Below are 27037 nucleotides of genomic sequence, written 5' to 3' on the forward strand. Positions count from 1 at the left end.
AATGCTGCTTACCAAGCTCCATGTGCTCGTCACACACACACACAATAAATAAATGTAATAAAAATAAATAAATAATTAAAAAAAAAAATAAAAATAAAGGGAAAAACAAGGACATACTGAAATTTTCTAATTTATAAAAATTTTACATACTTCTTTAGCCAGGCAGGGGAGGTCCAGCAAACATGAACATCACTGCAGAGAATGCTGCTTACCAAGCTCCATGTGCTCGTCACAGGAGTTGTACCCAGGGGAGGATGGCAGGTTCTCGTTACACTGCAGCAACTCCAGGGAGTCGTTCATTCCCGGAGCTCTCTTGTCCATCACCAGCAGGAGTTTCTGTACTGCATTAGGCATCTGGTTTGTCTTCACTTCCCACACCATGTTATGGTGCTCCGACTTAATAAGAACGAGAAAATGTGTCAACTTACATGATTTGAAGATTACACAAAAACATAAAAGCAATGACATCACTATGTTGTAGTTTCAACTTAATCACACCTTGCCACATACACTTCCCTCGAATCCTCTGGACCAGGACATTCCTATCCTTGCCCTATGACTTCTGTACTCAGCACTGAATTACACATAGATCACAAAAGATTAATATCCTGAATTTATAAGGGTTGTCTTCTAGATAATAACAACATATATTTTCTTATTTCTTTAACCTTGTAACCCCGTTCAAACAAAAATGTTAAGACTCAGAATTTTTATTTAGACTCCCATTCAAAAGAAAAGACCAGAGGAAAATTCTGATATCTGGAAGACTTCATTACATTCTATTTATCATCTGTATTCAATATTATTTCCTTGTATTCTGTACATTTTATACAAAACTTGCTCTCAAAGTCACTAAAACCCTTACACTAAGCTGAACAAAAATACAAAGATTTTATTATACTTAAAAATACCAGCTTTCTAAACCAGGGTGCAATAACCAATAAACATGGACAATTTTTTTGTCTAAGCTTTTTCATGATCTTACAAAATGTATTTCTGACTATAAAATACACAATCACGGGCTGGGGAGATAGGTCAGTAGAATAAGCACTTGTAAGGTCCTGAGTTCAATCCCCAATATCACAAAAATAAATAAATAAATAAATAAAACAAAACAAAATACACAATCACTGCAAAGGAGAAAAAAATGGCTTTTAAGGAATATGCTTAGTTCTAACCCCACTGGCTACATTCATTTATTTATTTATTTATTTATTTATTTATTGCAGGACCGGGGATTGAACTCAGGCCCTTGCACTTGCCAAGGAAGTGCTTATTCCACTGAGCCATCTCCCCGACCCCCCACTGGCTACACTTAAGATACTATACTGTTAATATTTTCAAGTATTAGACCAGAGAGATGGTTCAGTGGCATCAGTGCCTGCCTGGCAAGTGTGAGGTCCTGCGTTCCATCCCCGGTGCAAAAATAAATAAATAAATAAATAAATAAACAAATGATAAAAAAAATTTTGGTGTATTAGAATCTAAACTTTTTTATACACACCCACAATCACATTTTTTCATACTTCATATTACAGTTGATAACTTTTTAAAATTCATAAGCCTTTTTTTCTCTGACTTTTCCCAAGATCTACATAAACAGTACATCACAAGGATGTGCCAAAATTTCAAGGGCAGTGTATATTATGATTTTTTAATTTATAGTTTCCCAGTTACAGAGTATCATGCAGAAGATACGCATCTTATGATCTTACCACATACAGATCACCTGTTTCTAATACTCTATTTCTGGATCTCTTTGCCTGCACCCCTAAGTGTGACCTGGGCACTGCTAAACAGCTTTCCTCATCAACAACTGTAAGATCGATGTATTATGATGTAGTGAAATGGGCACGGAGTCAGATGTAAGGAAACATGGGTTTGGGTTAAACCCATGATAACTTGGTAAATATATCACCTAAGCAACTGAGCTTCTCATTAACTCAACGTTTTGATCTGTAAAACATAGCTATCCTGTCCCCTCCCTTCTTTCCCTAGTAGGATAAATGAAAACAGTGGAAAAAATGGATGACCTTTTCTAAATTTTCTATCCCTAGACTATAACACATTATAGCTACTGTGGAGTTTTAAGATCCTACATGGTACACTTATTTTTGTTTCTGTTTATTAGTACATGTTTGTTGTACTTAATGATTATATCGTTGTGGAGGTCTAAGCAGAATAGTTATTGAAAAGTTAACAGCAGAAAATCTGATAGCTATTCAGTTTTGGCAATTTCTTCCCTGGGAAATATTATGACAAGTCATTCAACACATCTCAGTAACCTTCATGCACTACTGCATCAGACAAATAAGAGTTTACCTAACAGATGTTGAGGCATCTGAAGGAAATTAACACTATCTCCAGGTTAGCACAATGTGCTAATCAATTAGTCTTAGTATAGAGGTAAGCAAACCTGCTGGGGGGTAATTATTTGCCATAAAACTGACGACTGGAGAAAATGTGATTTTTCAATTATTAATTCAGAATTCTGAGTTTCTGTATAGTGTTGAAAAAATAATTAAGCAAACATAGCTTACTCCATGATTTTGCAAGTTAACTGTTACAGCATAAAGAATTAAGAGGTATAATGGAAAAGCAAATGTTTAAATTCTCAAATGTATCACCGTAAGACATACTGCAATTGATTCTCCTCAATATACTTTCCTTCACTTCAGATATACTTATCCCATTACTGTCTGAAGCAATTCTGGATTAGTTCTGTTCTTCCATATCTCTGAGGTGTGAATATAAATGAGGCACATGACTGCAGGAGGCTGAGGGAGGAGAATCACCATGAGTTTGAAGCCAACCTGTGCTACAGTGAGTTCAAGGGCAGCCCAAACTATCTTGTTTCAGAGGAGGAAGAGGGTAAATGCTACTGTTAAAGGCCATGCAATGGAAAGGTAGGCCCATAAAACAATACAGAGTACCCTCACCAACCTTCTTCTGGCGTCGTGCAATTTCTAGATCTTCTCCAAAGTCAAAATGACCATGAGAAGTACACATCCTGAATCAATTCAGAACATTTAGGCAGCCATAACAGTACAACTAAGGACACCTACAAGAGACTTCCAAAAGTGCTGCAGGAAGTAGAAAGACAAATGGAGTGTTTTCAAAGTGAGGCAGTGTGTGTCAGGGGACATTAAAAGCAATGTGTCATTTACTGTAATAAAGTTTTTAAAACTTCAACATGTATTCTGATAACACCCTGTATGCATGCACCTTTTAATTTTTCCAAAAGAAATCTATCCAGTATCTTAAATATACAGAACATAATTTTAGCTCATCTTGATGACTCAAAATCTTCATGAACATCTACACTATGATTCACATATACTTGTGAATAGCATAAGTTAACTCCAGTGGCAGTCTTAAAAAATTTCCCACTTTTTACCATTACAAAATGCAAGGGCCAGTGAGATAGCTCAACAGATTAAGCACCTGCTTAGGCAAGCACAGGGACCAGTTAGATCCCAGGCACCACAAGTCATGCCAGCCCCTACCCTGGGCATGCTGAGCAGGCCACAGTGTCGGAGCAGACAGGCCTGTAATCCCAGAGCTGGGGAGGCTAAAACAGGAGGATCACTATGAGTCTAAGCTGCCTAGTGAGACCCTGTACCAAGTACATTAAAAAAAAAATACCCCCAAAATTCAAAGGCTGCACTCCACATATATCCCTCTTCAGGGCTTCTGTGTATGAACAGTGCTGTTCTAGGGGTTCACAGGAGCACACTGGCAGTTTGTGTTGTCTTTACCCTCCTCTGTAGAGCTCTTTGGTTTTCTCCTTTCTCCCAGCCAAATTTTCCCCCAGCTGCAGAGTGCACCATTTGCCATTTACAGCACCCTAACAAGTTGAAACCGCTGTGATTTCTTCTTGTCTTAAGTTATCTATTATTGCCCCATCACAATACTCCCTAAGTAAAGTTGGAAGAAAAAACATTATTTAAATTTCAAAACAGAGCTACCAACAAATGAACTTGAATTCTCTGTCTGCATCTCTCCTTACTTAAAGTGATCAAAAGTTTGGTCTGGTCTTCAGACAACAGAGTTTGCTACTACAAACCTACTATACAGGGAAAGATAGCCTACCTCTACTTGTAAGAGTGAAACCCTTGCATGCTGTGTAACTTGGGTCAGGTAATCACCTCAGCCTCACAGTACCTCTACTTGTCTCACAGAGCTGCTGTAAGAATTAAAGTATATGAAAACAAAATACAAAACTATATACAAATAGTTGTCACTCATCCTTGCCCATCAAATTACTTTTGGAGAAACAGGGCCTCAGATATACTACAGGACTGCCAACAAACACTTACTCAAAAATACTCCCCACATACATTACACCAGTTAGTCACTCATTCATTTCCATAAACAAGTTCCTCTTTCAAATATCCCTTCGCAGAGCTAACCCTATTGATCATTTATGCTTCTGCATACTACTTTAGTACCAGAAAACAATGCAACGTGCCTTGATTTTTAGTTAACTATGCCATGAGTCACCTCTTCCTTCAGTAGATCAGTGATTTTTAAAGAAAAAAGTAGAATTTTCCAGCTGTTGTACTCCAAAATACAATGCTCAATGATTCTAATTTTATTTAATGAGGACTGAAGCCCTTGTTTTATGATATACATTTTCAGCAGCAAATATCCAGTCTTTTAGACAAAAGAAGTGGAAGAAGTCTAGAAATAGTTACATCTCAATGAATGAAAGAGGTGGCAACTAGTTTTTACAAAATACCTACCTGCATGCATACCTATCTCCACATACTTCCTCCAATCATATTTAAAACTCAAAAATAGATCTGTGAACAAGAGATTATGCATGAGGAAAATAGTACCCTCACCACTGAATGGTTTTTTGACAACTTAAGAGGAAAAAATCAAAAGGTATAAAGGGACATAGGTTAGGCTCCTGCTTTGAAGTGCCTGTTCTTCATGAATCCTTCTTTCACTTTATGCTTTCCTTCATCCTGAAGAACTTCCATACAAAATTGGGACTATTTGCTCAAATTATTTTGAAAGAAGACAGAGAAAGTAATGTACAACTAACATGTATTGCTGATAGGAGGAATTGGGAGTTTTAAAATAATTACATATCTTTAACAGACCATTACAAAAACAATAAACATATTAAATCCTACTTTCTATACCCAATCCTCTTTCTATGTCCTTAATGCAATTGTTTTAGAATATTTTTAGTGAAACTACTTCACTTTTTTCATAGAAACGTTTCTACTGTTCTGGTCTACCACTGCTAAAGAGGAAAAGAATAAATCAGTTTTGCTTCGTAAAATATACTATGGAAAATACCAGTTAATACCTTTATAATAATTTAACCCCATGCCTGAGTTTTCATTCTCTACTTTTGCTAGGCACTGCCAATATCTGAACAAGTTAACTTCTTGCTCATTCAACAGAAATGCTTGACTATTAATGAAATAAACACGTAACATAACACTACACTGCGGCAGTGGCCCACCCTTGTAATTTCAATAGAGGGAGGCTAGGATGGGTGCTTCACAAGTTCCAGCCCCGTCTGAGCAACTCAGCAAGACCATCTTCAAAATAAACAATAAATGGGCTGAGGATATAGCTCAGTGGTACAACAACCTGGGCTCTCTCACCAATACTTTTTAAAAAAATCATAAAACACAATGGCACAACAAGCAGACACCCACTAAACCATTCAATAGTACCTTCAATTCAAATGCTATTGTGGTGAGTCATTTTATGAAAAACTTGAAACACTAAAAAGAAACCTGTTTTCCAAAACCTGAGTATAGAGAAAATTATAGTATAAATTATGATACGAAGTACAAAGTAAATGCAGCTCACAATATGAAAAAATGGGAAGACTGTTGTCAGGCAATTAATGAGAAATTAAATGTGTCAATTTTTCTGAATTTCTTAATACCTGCCAATTGAAATTTTTCTGCAGTGTTACTTTCCTGTTCTAATACTCCCTTTCACATTACAAGAAACACATAAAATAACAGGTCTTGTCACATTAACACAGTTGTAACATGGTAATTTGTCAGAAAAAAGTACTAGTGTTTTCATTTTCATTTCAAACATATACAAGTGACTGTAAACTTGGAATTCATGCTAAAGAACCTTCAGGAAAAAGTTCTAATTCATTAAACCCATAGGCCTCTTCACTGGGCATTGGTATATTGACTTTCGAAAGAGTCCAAAGTTGTTAAAATACAGAAGAGACAATTCCCCGGTATGTCCTTTGATGGCTGAGAGGTTCAAACTCAAGCGTGTACAACTGGGCAATGCATACTTGTGGAAAGTCCCGGGAGATGGGCTCTTTCAATTCACATATGCGGGAGCTGGGAAAATGAACAAAGAAAAATAGTTCTACAGGCAGAAAAAAAGGGGAATCAGGTTCATGAAACTAGATGCAAACTAAGAAATGATATACATGTTATAATTTATTAAACAGTGCTATGCTTTAAAGTAAATGACTCCTTGAAAAGTGTAAAAGTAGCCCCAAAACTTGAGTGGCTTTCTTTGGAATGTTATTTAAGTCTCTACAAAACGTTCACCTGACAAAAACTGAGCTTAAGAAACTGAACAGATGAGCCCAACACTCTTCTTGGCTTGACCAAAAGATCATCAAATTTGACCATTGTTAACAGTGAAACACAAAAATATTTACAAATACTTAAAATTATTCTCATTCTCAAAAATTAACTTAAAAGTTCAAAACCACTGTTAGGAGTCACCCGCGATGACTAAATAAACCGAAAGCACTCTGTCGAAACTGCCCGCAAAGCTTCCCAGTACACAAAAACTCTTTTCAAACCCTCCTTCGGCTGCCCCAGCATCAGTGGCACTCAATCTCATAAACTATGAACTGCCTGAAGTCAGCGCTCCCTTAGAGCAGAAACGCCCTGAATCAACTGGAGCGTGGATCACAGCGCAGTGAAATCCCCCAGACGGCACGCAGCTACCCGGCCGTCGACTTCGCCTGGATTCTTTTTCTGTTTTGTTTTAATCTGCCTGCAGCAGCAGCATAAATTCAAAGGCGGAGACTGGGATCGCCTGCCAAGCCTCCTCTCGGGGTCACACCGAGAGGCACCTCCCGGTTCAGGCCAAGTCCACCCCCACCCTCTTTCGCCATTCATCGCCTCCTCCCCTCCCCCCATCATGTGACCGCAGCCTGGACGCCAGGCTTGTTTTTCCCCTCGGCTCAGCCCCACCGCGCAGGCGCCTCGGAGCCCATTCATTCGAACTGCGTAACAATGAGCCCCGGGGCCCAGCAGCTCGGCGAGTTGGGAAGCTCGGCCGAAGCCCTCTCGGCTTCTGAGGTGGCGCCTCGCAGGGATCCGCCAGCCCCCGCGCGCCCGCCTTCTGGTCGCGCCCAGCGGCCGACCCTCTGCCCGCAACTATGGAGTTGAAGTCAAACTTTACTGTGCAACCCCGCCCCGGCTCGCACCGTCCCGGGGCCCTGCGCGGCCCCCGGCAGCGACCCAAGCCCAGAGCGCCATCGGCGCCCGGGCTCCTCCCCCGCCCCGAGACCCCGAGCGTCACCTCCGCGAAGCCCAGGTGAGCTCGCGGGAGGGTCCGCCCCGAGGCTCGCGCGGGCTGGGGACTGACGGATAATTGCCTTCACCCTGGGCGCTGCCCGAGGTGAAGGAACACGGACCCCGCCACCCCACAGCTCGTTCCCCTCGAGCTTGTGACCCTCCCTTCCCCACCCCCACCCCTGCCCCTTCCGAACTGAGAGACAACAAACCCGCCGCGGAGTGCGGGCAGCCCTGGGGCGGACCGCCTTGACCAAGACAACGCCACCAGCAGTTCTTGTACCCCCTCTCCAACCGACGCCGGCCTCCCTGGAGCGCATTACCGCTCTCACCGCCGTCCTTACTCTTCAACCGAAACTTTGCTACTTACCAAACCCGTCGCCATTACCAAGTCTTTCAAGCTTCGTCTTCCCCCTCCCTTTCAACCCCCTGAGGGGGTTGAACCTCCTGCCAGCTCCTGCGCCCTCCTATTGGCTTGCAAAACTGCCATTTACTCTTTCCTCTTTTCTATTGGGTAGTATTATAGCCCGTCTCGGGAGGCGGGAGTGTGTTGACTTTTACGTTGTGTTTACTGGGGAAGATGGTCTGTCAATCACTAGAGTAAGCGCTTCGGATTGGGTTGCTGTCTAGACTCGAAGGACCAGAGCCAAACTTTGCTCCCGAAATGGATTGTGGGTTTGTAGTCTCAGCCTTACTACCTACCTGCGAAAACTGTAGGTCGGAGGAAGTGGTTGGACTACATATCCCAGAGGGGCATGCACAGCACACTCTTGATAGTAAACAAGAGTCATAGGGACACGTGTATCAGCTCGTTTGTTTTGGTGTCTGGGACAAAAGGGAGGGGGTAGAGGAAGGGAGTGTTTTAAAGCTTGGCTTCTTCCTTTAGGCCTCCGCTAACACTCGAGCAGCGCCATCCTCTCGCAGCACCCTTCCCGGGCGGTAAACAGCCCGAGTCGCTCGCAGCTCAAAGTTTGGCAGGAGGCCAAGGTATTGTTTTAGTGCGAGGGGAAGGAGATGACTGCACAAGCGGAAGCAGTGCAAACTAGCCTGGGACTCTGTCACACAAATCGGGGTTCCAAGCACGAAGGATGATGAATGGGCTGCAGAGCCCAATGACAATGGAAAGAACTAGATTCCTTTATGCAGAGCCTTGCCTCACCATCCCCAGGACGGCAACGTGAAAAGATGTCAACTACTCTGTTCCTTTCACTCGGGATTTGTTTAGCGCCAGCTGTGTCCGGAGCTGGGAGGCTTGAGGATGGACAATGAGATTATGCTTTTTTTTTTTTTTTTTTTTTCCCTCGTACCAGGGATCGAATTTAGGACCTTGTGCTTGCCAGGCAAACACTTACTCCACTGAGCTATGAGAACAGCTAGGCCTGGAGATTTACAAAGCTGTCGAGAGAGGTGAAAGATTACTTGGAAACTGAGGCAAAGTGGTACTTTCATGTGGAACTCCTTTCTGTTGACGGTCATAAAGAGGAGCGCAATGCACGACATAAACTGGTTTCACCTATGAATTATCTGTAAATTTTTGTAGTGAATTTTGGGTTAGCACTTTTCCCCTCTGAAAAGCTATTTACTAATGAAAGAAAACTGCCTTTCCACCTTGTTTCCACTAGGAGCCCCACACTTGAGTCCCAAGACTCTGACTCACCCAGAGTGGCTTCTCACTTTATAGTTATCTCTACACCAGGTCTTGGTCCTCACAGTAGGGAGCGTGTAGTCTGTAATTGGCATTTTTACTATTCACATTTCAAAAGCATTATTAAGCGTTTTTCCTTTGAACCTCCAGTGTTTAATCATTAAAGCTATGCTGTAAGTTTAGATCACTGAATGTGTACTTAAAATGAAAACTTACATTCAAAAGCAATCTAAAAGTAAACATTTGAAGAGTTTTTTTCTAGGTATTTCTCAAACCTACCTACAGTTCTTCAATTTTTAAATCCACCTGAAAGTCAGATAAAAATCTAGAAATCCCAGATCTCCTTAAGTTTTCAAATTCCTTTAGGGAGTTCCCTACCCTGTGGTCAGATGTTTACTGTGTTCAGAAATAGTAATCAATCATTGTATTTAAAAAGTTGAGTAGCCGCCTCAGGCCAAATAGCTCAGCTAGCTCAGCCGAGGGCGGAGGGCCGGGGACTGAATAAGCAAGCACCTGCCTGGCAAGTGCAGGGTCCTGAGCTCAATCCCCAGTACCAAAAAAAAAAAAAAAAAAAAAAAACCTCAGCGGATTAAAGCACCTGCAAGTAGGCGTAGGGGTCAGAGGTTCAACCCCTGGGCCTGCCGTGCTGGCCCTGCCCCCGCCCCCCGCGGCCCGCTGAGATGGCAGTTGAGACTGGGCATGGGCCTATAATCCCAGCACTTAGGAGGATGCTAACAGGAGAATCACTATGAGTTTGATCTAGTAGTTAGAATCTGAACACCCAGTAGACTGTTCCCTAAAATACAGGGGGGGAAAAAAAGGTCCAAAAGAGAAATAACAAAATGGTGAAATATTCCTTCATGGAAAAGGAGACAGGGTTTGAATTTATATCTGCCAAAGATTAATGGGCCTCAAAAAAGTGTTTCTATTTTTTTGTATACTTGTGCCAACTCCTTCCCCTGCCCTCCTCCACTTTCCCCCTTCTTACTGAGGAGAGTCATTGAGGTCCATAATTTAAAGATATAAACACCAACATTTCATTTCTTGACTATATGAAAAATCAACCCATGGAGTTCACCTAATTGTTTTAAATTATTATGTGTGGTATGTCTTTATTAACTTCTTTCAGGAAACTGAAAAACTTCCCTCCCCCAAAATAAGATCTCAAGAGCCTGAGCCACTACTTGATCCTTATTCACTGGAAGATCTGCTTTTTCTCTGAATGCTACTTTAAATAAGGTTGAACCATTTGCAAGTGTTTACCAAAAGTCTTAGTGGTGATATTTTTTATCAGAAGACACCAGAATGGGAATAAATAGGACTCCTTTCAGATCCAGATACATTATTGTAGTTTATCCTTTAATAGCACAGACATTTTTATGTCCTAGTTTTAAAACATGAATTAAATTCAGAAAGCATGGTCACAATTGAAAACACCTATTAGAAATCCCTATAACAGTTAGTGGACAGATGGGCCTGTCTTTTGGCTTCCCTGGAAGCTAAATGACCATATTAGTATCTTACGTGTATTAATGATGGGATCATCATTAATACTTAAAAAAAAAAAAAAGAAAGAAAAGACACAGCACTGTAGTGCAGGCCTATAAGCCCAGATGTACCCTAGGAGACTAATGCTGGAAGATTTCAAGTTCAAGCCTAGCCCAGGGCAATTTAAGGACTTAGTGAGATCTGTCTCAAAAAAAAATGAAAGAATATTAGGGATGTGGGCGCTGGATTCAATGCCTAGTACTGCAAAATGAAACAAAAGATCTTTATTTTTACTTTTTGGGGTTATGGAGTAAGTACTACAGATTAAACCCTAGGCCTTCCACATGCGTGCTACACACTCTACCACAGCACTACACCTTCATGAATGCTTCAGTAACAAAATCAGCCAAACCATAGGCCAGAACAAAGATCAAAGACAACCAGTGAGCTGTCCTTGGAATGCTTTATGTATTAAAGTTACACTCTTAAAACATGGGCCTTCAGATCATTCCATGATAAAACTGGCATTTAAAAAATCAGCTTAACACATCTTAGTGTGGACCCAATTATATAGGTATATTGCTATTTATGTATATACATCTCTCTATATATGCCAAAATGTATCAAAAAATTGTCATCTCAGTATTTTCAGTGGTTTGAGGAATTGTTATAAACACCAAGTTCTAATTTTTTAGAAAAGTGACCCTAGAAAAGCCTATTTAAGATTTTACTAGCTTGTGTTATACACATGTACCAGCTCCCTACAAGGAATGTAATTACTGTGTAATGCAAATATATACCAATAAAAACAATTTAAAACCAAAAAAAAATGCAGTCAGTCAATCCCTGGTAAAAAAAAAAAAAAAAAAAAAAAAAAAAAAAGATTTAACTAATGTCCAATTGTAGAAGCAAAATACTGTAATTCTACCATGTCTGGCACACCAGTAACTGCTTTCCTAGTATAAGAAATAAGTGCAAGCACGTGGCATTTGCCTGACTGTCGGGAATACCTCAGTTCAAACTGCCCAAAGGTAAACAAACCAACAAATAATATAAGCAGGAAATAAAGTTAATGAATGTTCTAAATTAGTAAATATTTGAGCTTTTTCAGATAATTTCTTATAAATATCCTTCCATACACCTTACTATTCCTGAAAATCATTCAAAAATTCTAAGTAGTCAGATAAACAAACTGTAATGAAATGGCTGGCAGCTAATGAGCACGGCTATAAAACTGCGTAGTATGTTTCTTGTTCTGGTAATTACTGATGCAACTAAGTTTGGATTTTACTAAGATGACCATAAAGCAGCAAGGCCTGTCTTCAGGGGCTGCTATATGGGTATCTTATTATAGCCATTAGGAAATAAAATCGATGGATGAGGAAGCCAGAACGAGTGCTGAGGTTCTGGCTTACGTAGTTGAGATTTATGGTTTCCTTTGACTGAGATGGACAATACCGGAAAGAGGAAGAGTTGGGAACTTGAGGAAGAGAAAAGGTGGGTTCAATTTTAGATGCTGAACTTGCTGTGCAGGCAAGAAATTCAGGTTAAAAGGTCCTGAAGACAGCTAAATACATTCATCTGCACTTTTAAGATCTCCAAGTCTACAGAATTGTGGATGTCCTCAGTATAAGGCTACCCTCTTTGTTCTCATTTGACCTCAAAATTTTTTGTCAAGTTGTCCAAGATGGTATTAATGAAAACGTGATTATCTAGAGACGGCAACAACTAATTGTACTGCATCTCATGTTCCATAAAATCAAGCTCAGATGACTGGTCATGTCTGTCACAAAGTTTCCTAGAATAATTTGTTATATATAACAAACAGCAGTATTATTTTCTGCTCATGCTGATTTTTTAACCTATGGTCTTCTGTATGCATTTGCTTTTATTTCCTAGCCTCAGTTTAGGGGCAATTAAATCTGGTAAAGAACAATTAAAATCATAGGGATAGTACTACTATTATTTGAGAACAGTTATCTTACAGCTACATTATATAAGCAGTATTCATTTTTGTCTCCCTTACAAAGGCCAATCATGCACATTCAAACAAAATATTTGTGTGATTACATGACTGGGGATGGATCCCCAATCCTTATACTTACCAGGCAGCTGCTTAGACTGCTGAGCTATATCCTCAACGCCCCCAGGACACCTTTAAATTGAGCTTTACAGAACAATGAGAAATACAGTATCAAATGTCTTCATTATTATTAGCACCTTATCTCAAAATAAAATATTACTTCAAGGGGCTGGTGAGATGGCTCAGTGGTCTAAAGCACCTACTTAGAACAAGCTAAGCTAAGCAAAGCATGGGGACGGCGGTTCAATCCCCCAGCACCACATGCCAGCCAGCCCCGCCCCCTGGTGGGCTGAGCTGGCCACATACACACAAAATATAAATAAATAAATAAATAAATAAATATAATTAAAAAATATTACTTCACTGGTATGTATTTCAAGAATAGTCATCATATAAAGGTTTGTATTAAATATCAGGCTTTTATCTAAAAGAACTCATAAAAATCCCAGAGTTGGTTGACTTTCTTGTGGGTTTTCAAATAAAGCAAAGATGGAAAATGAGCAATTTAGAAGTGATTCTACCCACGATTGTGCCTGTGTATATTTGCTGCATAAACTGCTTAGGGGACCTGAAGTTCTTTCAAGTTCAAAATACTTCATGTTTCACATTTGGATCGTTGCATTAAAAAGCCAAGGCTATTGCTGTTGTTTCAAAGCCCAGTATGTACTTACTTGTGCCTGGAAGAAAAGTCATTTTATTTTTCTAGTTCAGTTTAAAAAAAAAAAAAAGAAAAATACTAACATGCCACAATCAAGGCATTAGAACGAGTAAAATATTTTATATATACACATTTTACAATGTCCTTGTTTAGGAAAATGGCAAGATTCATGCTATGGTTAAAATCTTAAAAAAATTACCTTCCCAAAATGAGGCACTAGGACTGGAGAGATGGCTCAGTGGTCTAAAGCACCTACTTGGAACAAGCTTGGCAAAGCACAGGCACCGCAGTTCCATCCCCCAGCACCACATGCCAGCCAGCCCCGCCCCCTGGTGGGCTGAGCTGGACACACACACACCCACACACACACACACACACACACACACACACAATAAATAAATGTAAAAAAAAAAAAATACAACTGAAAAAAAAAATGAGGCACTAGACAAATACTTTCATATCATGCCTCATATCTTGACCTGTACAGATGACAAACCTTTAGGCTTTTCAAGGAAATTTTAGATTTATAAACTTAAAACATGAAAAGCTAAGGACCCACATATATTGGTTAAATGAAATACTTTCATCTCAAAATCATCTATCTGCATTGGAAACATCATACAAATTTCTCTATATACAAGGTTAGTAATTCATGTTCCAACTTCTCTATATAATACTATGCTAATAGGCAAACCTGAAAAATGGCCAAGAATTGGATAAGAAACCAAAAGCTGTCAGTTTTCTATGAGTTCTGTCATCACAAAGGAAAGTGCTGAAGTCACTGATTCCCACTGGTATACAAACTGAACTGAACTGTCATGCTTACTGTTGAGCACACAACTCCTCTGAAAACTGGTGCCCTTTACTGTTTACCTCACCTCGCTCATTACACTTGTGTTTTTTTTAATACCTGTGAAGACAAGCAACTATTCTCAGTTGCTCAACCAGTTTTGCTGCCTTTAAAAGTATTACAGAACACGTAAGGTTGTCTCAACTCTCGTTCTAACTTTTTGTTAAAAATTTTTAAACACATTCTCAGGCTGTACCTTGGGCTACTTTCAATTTTTGTTATGACTGGGTAGGAACAACTTATGTAAATATCAGAATCTCTTCTCCAGCTACTTAATAGATCTTGGCTTATTCCATATGGAACATTTCCAAGCTTATACATTACTTTAATAATTCTGAAGATATTCTATTCCTTTTAATAAATATAGTATTTGTTGAAAGCTTTTTTTTTTTTTTTCTTTTAGAGCTGGAGACTCCTACTGAGTTACATTCCAGGCCTTTTTATTTTTTGTCTTAAGACCATCTCACTGAGTTACTCAGATGGGGCTTACACTGGCAAAAAAATAAAATAAAAATCCTGTCTCAGCCTCCTGCTGCTGGAATTTTAGGTCTGTACCAACCAACCCACCCAGGTTTTACCAATACTTTTGAAGATACTTTGCAAAGAAAAATAACTCAGCACTTTTCATCTTAATACTTTTCAATAAAATCTGAGGTCCTTGTTTCATACCATTTCACTTGAAGCATTTTAAAACATTTGAAACAATCACCAGCCAAGGTTATAACAGTAACCCAAATCTATTCACCCAACAGATGGTATGTATGTCAAAATATGTTAAAAATATACGCACAAAGCTCTGATTCAGACTGGTGTGTAAGAAACACAGCTACCAACTTTCTATTTACTACGAACAAGGGGAAGCAGCTTTGTTTTCCAAGAAGAATTCTCACCCTTTCCTTAGCCGCATGTAATAGGTATCAAGTGGCTTCAACCTTGAGTGAAAACTTCAGTAAGGAATTCTCAAGCGTTAAGAGTGATAATGACATCCACAAGTCAAACAAGCTATTTTAATTAGATAATAGTACATATAAATTTCCTAGTTAGCCAGGTTCATTATCGTAAATGGCCAAATGTACAACATACCACAGTTATTTCTCTTGCATATGATCAAAAGGTAAAATCTTAAAAGACAACCCTGCTGCCATACAAAATCACACTGTATTTCCTTGCTGTGTTGTCACATGCCACATGTCATGCTTTTGTGCCCGTTGCAAGTTATAGTAAATGAGCAAAAAAGTATTAAAAACAGCAATTCATATTTATTATAAAAAGTGTGCTTTATTATAAGGAAAATTTAAATATAACCAACAATACTGAAAATAACATAACTGGCATTTGTAGCCTTAGTCAGAGTTCTTTATTAAACAGGCATTTATTTACTGTTCCATGACTAATTAACAATCAGATTATGCAACAAAAGAGATAAACCTGAAAAAGTGAATAATGAATACAGAATGATGAACAAGAAGTTTGGGTAGGCTTTTTTCTTTGTATTTTTCCTTAACAGACATGGCTTTTAAAATCTAAAATAGTAAACAAGATCTCCTCATGTAGAGAGACTTTCACATTCGACAAGAAGGTTTTGGCAAAGATAATAAACAGTTTTCTAAAATGTGGCTGAAGTTACAATTTACATACTTTAATTTGTTATATATACATTATCCAATTAACATTCTAGCCATGTTTTCATATACAAGTAGGACCATAAACATTATCTAATAAGACTATAATAGTCACAAAATAATTTTACCCATGTATATTCTTCTGAAACATATTTCCCAAAATGAAATTGCCCATTTAAAAGCAAACAACTACCTGGGAGTAATATCTATAGACTCTGGGTCATTGCCTAAGAATCAGAGTATATTGTTTTGGTTGAATATAATTTAATTTATCCTCTATGGCATCTTCAATGAGCATGTCATTGGTCAAGGAAAACCCAGAAGTTTTAAGTTTTCTGTACTTTTTAAGTGGGAGTTGGCATAAAGCAGTTGGCAAAGCTTAATGGTTTATTTGGTATGGGCAGAAATTCCTTTTATGGTTATACATGGTTTCGCTCATAAAATTTTATTCCTACCACCTTTGAAGAATTTTTCTGCGGGGGGAGGCGGATGAACCACACTGGCTGCTGCCGAGTCTGTGGGCTGGCAACCACAGGGGAAGACCAGGAACCCACAGCAGCAGATTGTGTGAAGAACGCGATTATGCAGACATGTACATGTATTTAGTAAGGAGGGTTGTTTTTAAGTGTAATCTCTTGGGCTTTTAGAAGACAATAAAAACCAGGTTTAACAAGTTCAAATAGCTTTAAAAAACTTTTTGACATTAAATGTCAAAATTAAAGATAAAGAATATAGCAAGTTACAGAATGAAAAAGGAAAGCAGAAATATATAGGTTTAATGAGGAAAATAATGCATTAATGAACTCTCATCTTTAAAAGACTTTTTCTATCGTAATAGCTAAATTGCCAGTCCTTAAAACCACTGGAATACACTGGTTACTGACATTATGCCAAAGAAGTCAAAATGTATGTTATTGCAAAAATATAAAAAGTCTTAAAATTGCATATGATGTTTCATACCATTTCACCCACGGGCCAAGGCTAACACACAACTTATCAAGCCAGGAAAACTTTAAAATGAAAATGATTAAAATTTTACTATATAATGTATTATAAAAAGAACAAGGTGCCGCGCTGTGGAGCATGATGCCCTCTTCCACGGGCAGTCACTAATGTAATATTCATTTGAGTAAGTCAAACACATACTGCCTAAGATAGTATTTTTAATTATCTTCTTAAACATGGGTACTTTCAATATATTACAATCATTTAAATAAAACTTTCAAATAATTTTGTGGCGTAGAAAGTCATTTTATCAATATGCTGATTTTGTATTAACTACTCATCAGAAAGTGATGTTAAAGCCTATCGACTATTAAATCACTACTGTTTACTGATACATCGTAAATGTAAAAAAAGGAAAAAAACCCGAAATCACAGAAAATGCTTGGCATCTACACAAACACATTCTCAGTGGACTAACCACTACTGTGTAATTCTGTCACTACAGGTCTTCTTGCTCCGTACGTTAGCTTCATGCAGTAGGTTCAACAATATCCATGTTTGTTCCAAACAGGGCGACTAATTGTTCTTCATAGGTGGCAATGTTCCTTTTCATAATTTCCATGCAAGGTCCCAAAAGCCTTTCAAATGCTTGCACATCCATAGCTAGGAAAAGCAAAGAATAAATGAAAAATAATGTTCTTTGCAAAACTGCTGAATTTCCACAAAAAGTCATGATACCCATTCCATTATAATTTCCACTGTGACACTGTAATTGTGATAGCTCAATAACAGATCTATCCCTGATAGAGCAAGGGTATTTCCAGGTAACACTGTAAATTACAAGAAAAAGTATCAAGATTGCAACATCTCACTTCTAAAAGGAAGCCCCTAGAGCCTTCTCAGGCTATGCTCACAGGTCCCTCAGCATTGCACGCTAAGCTGGTGCAATTCCTGATCTAAGCTGGAAAAAGAGGAAAGACAATCGCAGTGAAGCCTGGGAACATCAACAGTAAATTTTAATGTCTCCGTCTCCGTAATATGAACCCCTTAAAAATGGCCAGGGAGCGTTTCCTATCTTGTTCTCAGTTTCCAATGCTATGCCGTGAGCACTAAATGCTACCTTTCAGAGACTGTGCTTACTCAGACTGTCTTTGCAATGCAAAGTGGCAGTCAATATAATACTTTTGTCCACTTCTACAACTATGTGCTATATAATTATAGCACGTCTATCACACATGTTTGAAAACTGAGGAAGATTCAGATTCAAAATGAATCTTCAGATTTGTAATTTCTGATTGTAATTCAGATTGTAAGATTCAGATGGAAAATGTAACTGTGCTGTCTACCATAGAAATATAAATTAAAATACATCTCTTTTGCTTTTCAAATTTGCAAAGGTAAAAAAAGCAATGTTTGTAAAAAGATGATAAATGGGCAATTAGGGCATATAAATTGTTAAAAATAAAAGTGATCTGAAAATATGTATCTGAAGTCATTGAAAAATACTTCTGAAAGCCACTTCTAAGGAAAAATCCAAAATATAGAAAAGGCATCTACATGCAGAAATACAGGTTGGAGCTAAAACCTGTAAAATATTTACCAGTGGGGATTAACTGAACAACTTATCCTGTAAAAATTTACCTGCAGAATGTTAAAAATTGATGTAATAAGAAAACTGCTAAGCTACAATGGATAAACAAAGCAGTATACAAAATTGCTTAAAATGGTTCATGCCTGTAACCCAGCATTAGGGAGGCTGCTGCAGGAGGATTGATTGCTGCTAGTTTTGAAACCAGCTTGCATTACAAAGTGAGTTCAAGGTCAGCATGAACTATATAGTGGAACTCTGTCTCAAAAATGACCATAAATAAATAAATAAAGCTTAACAGAAAAGTATCCATGAAAAAAAATATACTAGAAATCACTGAATGGTGGTGATGGTGTGAGTGATTCTGTTTTTCCTATTATTTTCTGTATCTCTCAAACTTTATTTTACTTTTTTACTTTTTGTATTTGATACAGGGTCTTACTATGCAACTCGGACTTGTAGTGATCCTCCTGTTTTCAGCCTCCACAGCACTGGGATTACAGGTGTGCACCACCATGCCCAGACTCAGTGGCTGGCTCAGCGTGGCCGGGGGTGGGGCTGGTGTAGCTTGTGATGCCAGGGATCCAACCACAGTCCCTGTGCTTGCCTAAGCAGGCGCTTAGTCCGCTGACTATCACGCCAGCCTTTCAAACTTTAATATTGATATATTAAAAGAGTAATAGAATTTCACTCATGTTATTTTTCCTCTTAGTAACAGCTCTACTCAGGGAAACTGCCTGTCAGTTCTAATTATCTTCTCTTTCATCTAAGCACATTGCTTGATTAATATCCTTGTTTTTTTTATTTATTTTTTTTAATTTTTATTTATTTATTTGTGTGTGTGTGTGTGGCCAGCTCAGCCCACCAGGGGGCGGGGCTGGCTGGCATGTGGTGCTGGGGGATTGAACCGTGGTCCTTGTGCTTTGTTTAGCTTAGCTTGTTCTAAGTAGGTGCTTTAGACCACTGAGCCATCTCACCAGCCCCTAATATCCTTATTTAAAACCTTTAAAAAAGTGACTTCTCTATGAAGTTAATTCTGACGATCCTTGCAAATCTTAAAAACACTGAAACTAAGTTTATCCTATTGAATTGAGGATGAAGAACATGAACAGGCTAATTACTCTAGAATCAATTTTCTTAAGGAAAATGTCATCTATATTGTCACTTCCTGAAATAATTTTTCATTATTGAAGTGACTTCTCAGATATTAAATCTCAGATACATACAATGTCTTTCAACTAAAGCTGGCATTTCTACCAAGTCGTTACAGTACAAGAAAGTAATAAAGAACCAAACAACAAATAACATTTGATGATATTTTAGCAAACCCCATTTCTGGAGCCCCTATGCTCCGCTGAGGATATACAGTATCCATACAGACCTTCCAACTTCCCCTGAAGGGTTAAACAGTGAACTTTACAAAGATATTATTCTAGCCTTCTCTCTTGAGGAATGTAGCACACGTCTACTCAACAAGTTAGACATAAAACTTGGTAGTTGTAGCTTTTATTGCAATTATTAAAATAAGGTGTGATTTAAAATATGAAAGGAATGAATACATTTGCATGTAAAATACAAATATAATGGCTTCCACAAATAGGCTTCCACAAATTGATTTTATAATGCAGTGAGCCTAACTTTACTGTATTTTGTAGGGACCACAACATCTGAGACCCAGTGAAATGATGTGTTGGGTCACACAAACACATATAATGCAGACATCACAACTTCGGCGCCCGCCACGGTGACCCCTACCTAAGCATTTGACCGTCCCGATGGCATGCGCAGAAGCGGCTCGAGGCTTGTTCGTTACCAGCGCAAGCTCTCCGAAGTACTGGCCCCGAGAGCATCGGGCGATCTCTACTGCACCATTCTCTTCCACTTCTGATTTACCCTGACAAAGTAAAAACATTTATTTTAAAAATAAATTTAACCTTGCTATAAACGTAAAAAGAAAACCTACTGTGGATCTTGTGATTATTTATTGTGGATTTATTGTGGATTTTTTTAGGATTTAAGAATGCTTACCTTTCTTTTCATAGTAATTTTCACTTCTCCAGATTCTACAATGAAAAAAGAATCAGCCAAGTCTCCCTATCAGAACAAAACAAACAAACAAAACAATGAAATGAAAATTCTATTGACAGATCTCTTGAAAACAGTCTAACCCCACACACCGAGATTTGCCCAGAAAGTGAATTCCATAGGGACAGCCTATTTCCTTTCTAATTTGAGAGGTTATGTGTCATAATTACATAGTAACAGCTTCACATATGAAATTATTTCAAAAATAAGACTTCTATACCACAGCATTTCTGCTCAAAAGCCATAAAAATACAGCAAATCACAACAGGCTAACAATGTCCCCTCAAGTTTTAACCTGCCTAGCAGCACAGAGGTAGAAACGGCAGTGCTGTGGTACACCCAGCAGTCCCTCAGTCAGCAGGAATCCGCGGCTGATCCTGGGCCTCGGAAGGTGCTAAAATGCACACCGTGGGTCCGGAAGTAATAAGCGCTGGCTTGGTGATGAGACAAAAAGCGCAGAAAGCACTCAGATGCACGGGAAGCACAGAGGTGAGCCGTGAGGATTTCTCTGCAGTTGGACAAGGACCGAACTCCAAAATGCCAATTTATGACAACCCACCTCAAGGTCTTGAGAGAGCTTCTAAAATTCTAACAGGGGATGCCATTTCTAACTACTCACCACTTTGTTTTCTCGATTTTCAATGAACTCTGCCTTGACTTCCAAACATGCTCTCTGAATTAATATAGACGAGTAATAATAGGCTTCTAAAAAAAGTTTGTCAAAATGATTCCGCAAAAACACAGGTTTGTAAAACTCAAGGTTATACCACAAAAATGAATGCTGAATCTGTATTTCTATAATACAGTACCAATACATGATTATAAATGCTTAAAAGATAACTAAAAATGTAAAGACATCCTTAGTAAGTCCTAAACATAGCATGCCTCCTTTCGTGTGTGTGTGTGTGTGTGTGTGTGTGTGTGTGTGTTGAGCCTTGTACCTTAAGCATGCACACTTTCCTGAGGCTGTGTCTCCGAGCCCTCTCTTATTTTATATCATTTTCTTAAGAGCCTCATGGGAAATTTTCAAGTGTTACAAATCATAATAGGTCTATCAGCTGCTTAAGTGTGTCCTAAATGTACAGAAATCTAGTGAAATTTGAGTAAAGCTGGACTGTGCCAACATCAGTCTCTATCTCATACGCAAGTGATGTAAGAGGCACTTGGAGGAACTGGGTGACGAGTACATGGAACTTCGTACCCACTTTGCAACATCTTGTAAATCTGTACTTTAAAATCAGAAGCTTTTAAAAAGTGTTTACAGGGTCCGCGGAGATGGCTCAGTAGAATAAGCGCTTGCCTGGCAAGTGCAAGGGCCTGAGTTCAATCCCTGGCACCACACGCCATATGGGCCCCAGAGCCCCGGGGCGCGCCATGCTGGCCACTGAAGCCAGGTGTGGTGGTACACATCTGTAATCCCAGTGCTGGGGAGGCTGAGATAGGAGGATCACTACAAGTCTGAGCTACACAGCAAGCTGTATCAAATCAATAAATACATAAAAGATTTTTTAAAATTATAGATAAATAAGTAAATAAAACTGTCTACATGGCTAGGGGTAGAACACATGCTCAGTGTGGTGTAAGGATCTAGACTTAATCCCTAGCACCCAGAGACAAACAATTCAAAAGTGCTCTCTGTTATTTGACAGTTTAGAGTAGAATCTTAGCCTTACCTTTCATTCTAATCCCATTCCTTCCTAATCCCTGGCTGCTCTACTCCAAGTACACACGCACACATCTCTCATACTGTGTAAGGACAGGGGCTTGGAATTAGTTGCTTCTGAACAATGATTTTTTTTTCGCTTGATCTTATAGACCTTGAGTCTTGTTCCACATATAAAGAAGCACTTGGATAAATACACAATGTAATACAATGCTATAATTTTAAAAATTGTAGCATCTATTAAAAATTGACTTAAATCATTTGCTCAGGGCTTCAAAAAATATAACTAAGAAATAAGGCACTACTGTCCGCAAGCTGTGAACTTCAACTAACTTCATGTTCTACTTTTTAGTAGCCCTGTGCTGAGGTATATAATATTATTGGTTCCAAGTGGGCTCTCAGAAAGTGCTAAGGGTTAAAGAACAAATTTATTTAATACTTTTACTTGGAAACCAGCGAAGTGCATGGTGGAACGTCCTCTTCTCCGTGAATGTTATCTGCAGGGCCTCAGGAGGTTTCACCTCGGCTCGCCTAGGGAGAACCGCACACTATCTCCCACGGACTGCAGGGCTCTTACTAATCTCATGGCACACTCCTCCTCCTCCTCCTCCTCTTCCTCCTCCTCCTCCTGCTCCTCCCCCTCCTCCTAATAAATGATATCTTAATTCTTATACCTACATGCAAGCTTCGTGTCACGTATTACAAAAGTATTCAGAAAGCCATTCGATAGTTTAATACATTTATATCAGGAGGTATTCATTTGAGTGAAAATGTTCAAGTAGCTTAATGGCTGTTTTTTTAAACCATTTTTACAGACATTTGTTGGAATAGTCATTTAATCTACCACTAAATACTAGCTGTAGAAATCAAGTTTATTAAGACACAAATGTATAAAAACCTTTTGCAATATAATCCTAAACTGAGCTACACATAAAAATATTTAAGGGCTAGGGATGCAGCTCGGAGAGAGAGCACTCGCCTAGCATGTACAAGACTTTTGGTTCCATCCTCAGTACCAACAGCAAAAAAACAACTATACCTGAGCAATGATTTGTTCTCCATCGTTGTATACTTTGGTGCCTATCACATCTACCACTTTTAGGCGTTCAGAAACCTACCGAAGAAAGAGAGACATCATTAAATAGACACACAATAATTGGGTAATCTTACCTATTAGACAAGTTGAAAAGTGGTAGCCTACAGCAAAATCATCATTCAGCAGTGTGTACGTTGTATGTTACATTAATTGCAAGCACTTTAAAATAAACAAACTTGTATTTCCAGCTTCTCTTGAAAAATCCAAAGATTCAGCAACCCTCAGCCCAAATTCCCACATGGCAACAATAAAACTATGGAGGAAGAGCAGCTGTTTCTTTAGTGGGAGCACATGTTCCCCAATTCACCAGAGTTCCCTCCTGGCTTGGTTTTCTTCTTTAAGTTATTGGCCTAGTCTGAAGGCATTGGATTTCCACCCAATCCATTTCTATTTAAAGAACTAAGTTGCAGGAGATCAGCTGCCTAACATGCTTTCTGTAATGCAGCCAAGATTCTACCAGGCACAACCTGACAATCCCAGACACTAGAAAGAAGAAGCACTACTATGTTGACACTTGCCTTCTTATGTTACAGGTACACAGAAGTGCTCCTCTTGAATTACTCTAAAATATTTCAAATAGGAAACTAAAATATCTAGAAATGCATTAACAGTGATGTATTCAAAGAAAGTAAAATTGAATTTTGAGGGTAACAACTCTCCAAGTTTCTACTTTCAGAGATAAAAACATAAGCAGGCGGTCTCACTGATAAGACATCTGGGCCAAGAAATGCAGAGATGAGGGAATGAGCCACAGTCCCATGTAGAAGGACTGTGCAGACAGATGGCAATTGTGCAGGCCCCTAAGTAGGTGAGAGCTGCGGGTGTGAGCAACAGCAGGAAGCCTTGTGTCTAGGACAGGGCGATGAGAGTACAGGGGTGAAAACAGGGCCGGGCTGTCAAGTCCCTTGTGGAGGCTCTTATCTGCGCTTTAGAGTTATGCTTGCAGATGATATAAGCCAAGCAGGAGAGAATGATGGGGAAGTTGGTAGGAAATAACCAGATTCTGGATATATTCTAAAAATAGGGCATGTAAGGTCACTAACATATTGGTCATCAGTGGAGAAAACAGAAGAGTGAGTGTTAACTCCAAGGGCCCTTCCCGAGACACTAAAAGGATAGTGCTGCTGTCCACTAAGATGGGAAGGAAAAAGGACATTCAGAGTGTGGTAGATTTGCAATGTCCCTAAGACACCCAGCAGGAGATGTTAAATAACCAATGGGCAACAATGTTAGAAGGTTATCAGCATATACACAGTGTGTAAGGCCGTGGGATTTGACGCATCCACCAAGTGAAAATCCATAGCCAGAGAGAGGAGGGGGCAAGAGGGAAGGGAAGAGACAAGTGGAGCAGAAGGGTGGGGCCTGAGATACTAATCTTAAGAGGAAATAACAGTAAAGATGAAGCCAATGAAGACACTCAGTATTTAGGTAGCTCCTCACCTAAAGCACAACTGGTGGATCTTGCCAACACATACATGATTAAGTTTGCTATTAGCTAAAAATCACATATAAAATTTCCTGTACTTGTTGGATAGGAGTCTATTACTTATAAATAACAAAACAAAAAATACTGAATTATAAAAAGTAACATCACCATATGGTCTTTCCCAATGGATTTTCATTCAAAGAAATTTTTCTGTGGAACTATTTCTAGCAATACAAGTTTTTTGTTTTTTTTTTTTGTTTTTTTTTTTTGGCGGAACCGGTGATTGAACTCAGGCCCTTGCACTTGCCAGGGAAGCGCTTATTCCACTGAGCCATATCCCTGGCCCCTTAGCAATACAAGTTTTAAAGCAGAATTAAAGCATAAACATATACTTGCCTCCAAAGATTTAAGGAATGGCAGTGACTCAATAAAGCTTTCATACATCTTTCTCTTTTTGGCATTGTTTTTTACAATTATTCTCCTGAAGGTTACCCTGTCCTAAAGGCAGAATTTAAAAAACAAAAAGAGTTAAAAATTAAGTTTATAGAGAAACCATTCTGAACAAGTATTTTTATTCCCTACAAGAATAACTGAAGGTTTCAAAATAAGATTAACATCATTATACTTTTAAATGAACTCAGTTCAGATTTTTTATTTCTTTGGGCACAAAATATTACTACAGAACCTTATAAAATAATTTCCTTTTCTCATAAAGGAAGCATCGATTTACTTTTACATACTCCTATGAAGTGTGACCAACACACTGGGCTATAACCACAAGAAGGCGCTGTCCCGCCACTCTGAAACAGCAGTGTTCATCTGTACAAGGCAGCCTAAAGGGTTACAATACAAACTAGGTGGGTCAGGACCAGCATCTTCACAAAACTTAATATAGAACTGAAAATATCAGAGCGAATTTCTCAGAGCATTGCTTTGTGAAATATTTTATGCATCCACAAACACAAATACGTGTACAGTTGTTTCTTATGTGTCTTCGAACGTAGAGTAAAATCATATAAAAATGCTATTAGAAAAAATGTAATCATAAATTAATAATGCAAGAGATGACTTGAAAAAGTATATTGTAGGTTCTTTTCCTTATCTACAGTGATTAAGAATTTTCCTTTTTAAAAATGTGAAGGCACAGAAAAATTGCACTTTCTTGAATGAGGTATAATGTCAGAGCTTACGTGTAAAATCTAACATCATTATTTATGTTCATACTACATGATACCAAAGATACAGACTTTATTGAGGAACTAGCTAAGTTTTTAAGAATAACAGCTCAAGAATTATTTCTCTAAAAATTTTATTTTAAAAAAATTCTCACAAAATATTAACTTTTAAATGAAAACCCAATTAATTACATAATTTGTCATCCAGTGATAAATAAATACAGCATTTTAATAAAACCAATATGTTATACAAACATCTTGAAGCAGAATTTAAATGTATTAAGAGTGTGATGAAGAAAAATCTCACCCAGATGTGGTGGTATAAGCCTGTATAGTAATCCCAACACTCTGGAAGCTGAGGCAGGAGGATTATACATTCAAGTCCAGCCTAGGCAACTTAGTGAGACTTCTCCATATCAAAAAGAAAGAAAGAAAGAAAGAAAGAAAGAAAGAAAGAAAGAAAGAAAGAAAGAAAGAAAGAAGGCAAAGTACAAAGACCCTAGTTTCAATCCCCACTAACTGGTAGAAAGTTGCAGTAGGATACAAATATCTAAGTGTGACAGACACAAGGTTTGTGCTCCCCTGAAACTGGTCTGTTGAATGTCCAACCCTCAGTGTTATGCATTAGAAGGTAGGCCTTTGTGAGCTGATGAGGTCACGAATTTCCTATGAAAGAGGCCCTGGGGAGCTGCCTTGCCCCTTGCACTGACTGAGGCCATGATGAGAAGATGACCACGTTGGAACCAGGAAGCAGGACTTTGCCAGACATTTTCTGGTGTCTGAAATCTGGACTTCCTGGTCTCCAGAACTGTGAAGAATGTCCGTCTGGTAAGCTACCCATTCTACAGAGTCTGTTATAGCAGCCCATCAGACCAAGAGGCTAGCTAACAAATTAAACAGCCCACTTATTCCTCAATTAGGTTTACTGGGGCTGGAGAGATGGCTCAGTGGTCTAAAGCACCTACTTGAAACAAGCTTGGCAAAGCACAGGGACCGCGGTTCGATCCCCAGCACCACATGCCAGCCAGACCCGCCCCCTGGTGGGCTGAGCTGGCCACACACACACACAATAAATAAATGTAATAAATAAAAATAAATAAATAAATCAATTAGGTTTACTGCCATTTTGACACTATCTGTAATTTGGATTTAGAGTTTTAATAACTTCTCAAAGAGAC

The 27037-nt window shown here is 38.8% G+C and overlaps 2 protein-coding genes across 4 annotated transcripts in view; both read right to left on the reverse strand.

Moving 5' to 3' along the window:
* Hbp1 (HMG-box transcription factor 1) overlaps positions 1 to 8241 on the reverse strand; it is a 26781-nt gene extending 18540 nt beyond the window's left edge. The window contains exons 1-3 of one of the 3 annotated variants that reach the window (XM_023719515.1): positions 7906 to 7923; positions 6290 to 6338; positions 213 to 396 (exon numbers count right to left, since the gene is read on the reverse strand). In XM_023719515.1, the coding sequence (XP_023575283.1) occupies positions 213 to 381 (169 nt within the window). In that variant the 5' untranslated portion in view covers positions 382 to 396; positions 6290 to 6338; positions 7906 to 7923. Of the gene's footprint in view, positions 1 to 212; positions 397 to 6289; positions 6339 to 7747 lie in introns of all 3 variants that reach the window. The other 2 variants (XM_004634987.2, XM_004634986.1) reach the window with 2 other exon arrangements.
* Positions 8242 to 15606: 7365 nt separating this feature from the next.
* Prkar2b (protein kinase cAMP-dependent type II regulatory subunit beta) overlaps positions 15607 to 27037 on the reverse strand; it is a 73515-nt gene continuing 62084 nt past the window's right edge. Inside the window, exons 8-12 of the mRNA XM_023719495.1 lie at positions 25081 to 25182; positions 23202 to 23276; positions 20443 to 20508; positions 20170 to 20308; positions 15607 to 17489 (exon numbers count right to left, since the gene is read on the reverse strand). Coding sequence (XP_023575263.1) covers positions 17356 to 17489; positions 20170 to 20308; positions 20443 to 20508; positions 23202 to 23276; positions 25081 to 25182 — 516 coding nt within the window. The 3' untranslated portion in view covers positions 15607 to 17355. The remainder of the gene's footprint in view (positions 17490 to 20169; positions 20309 to 20442; positions 20509 to 23201; positions 23277 to 25080; positions 25183 to 27037) is intronic.

Source organism: Octodon degus, unplaced genomic scaffold, assembly GCF_000260255.1.
Source record: "Octodon degus isolate 3935 unplaced genomic scaffold, OctDeg1.0 scaffold00068, whole genome shotgun sequence".
Classification (NCBI taxonomy): domain Eukaryota; kingdom Metazoa; phylum Chordata; class Mammalia; order Rodentia; family Octodontidae; genus Octodon; species Octodon degus.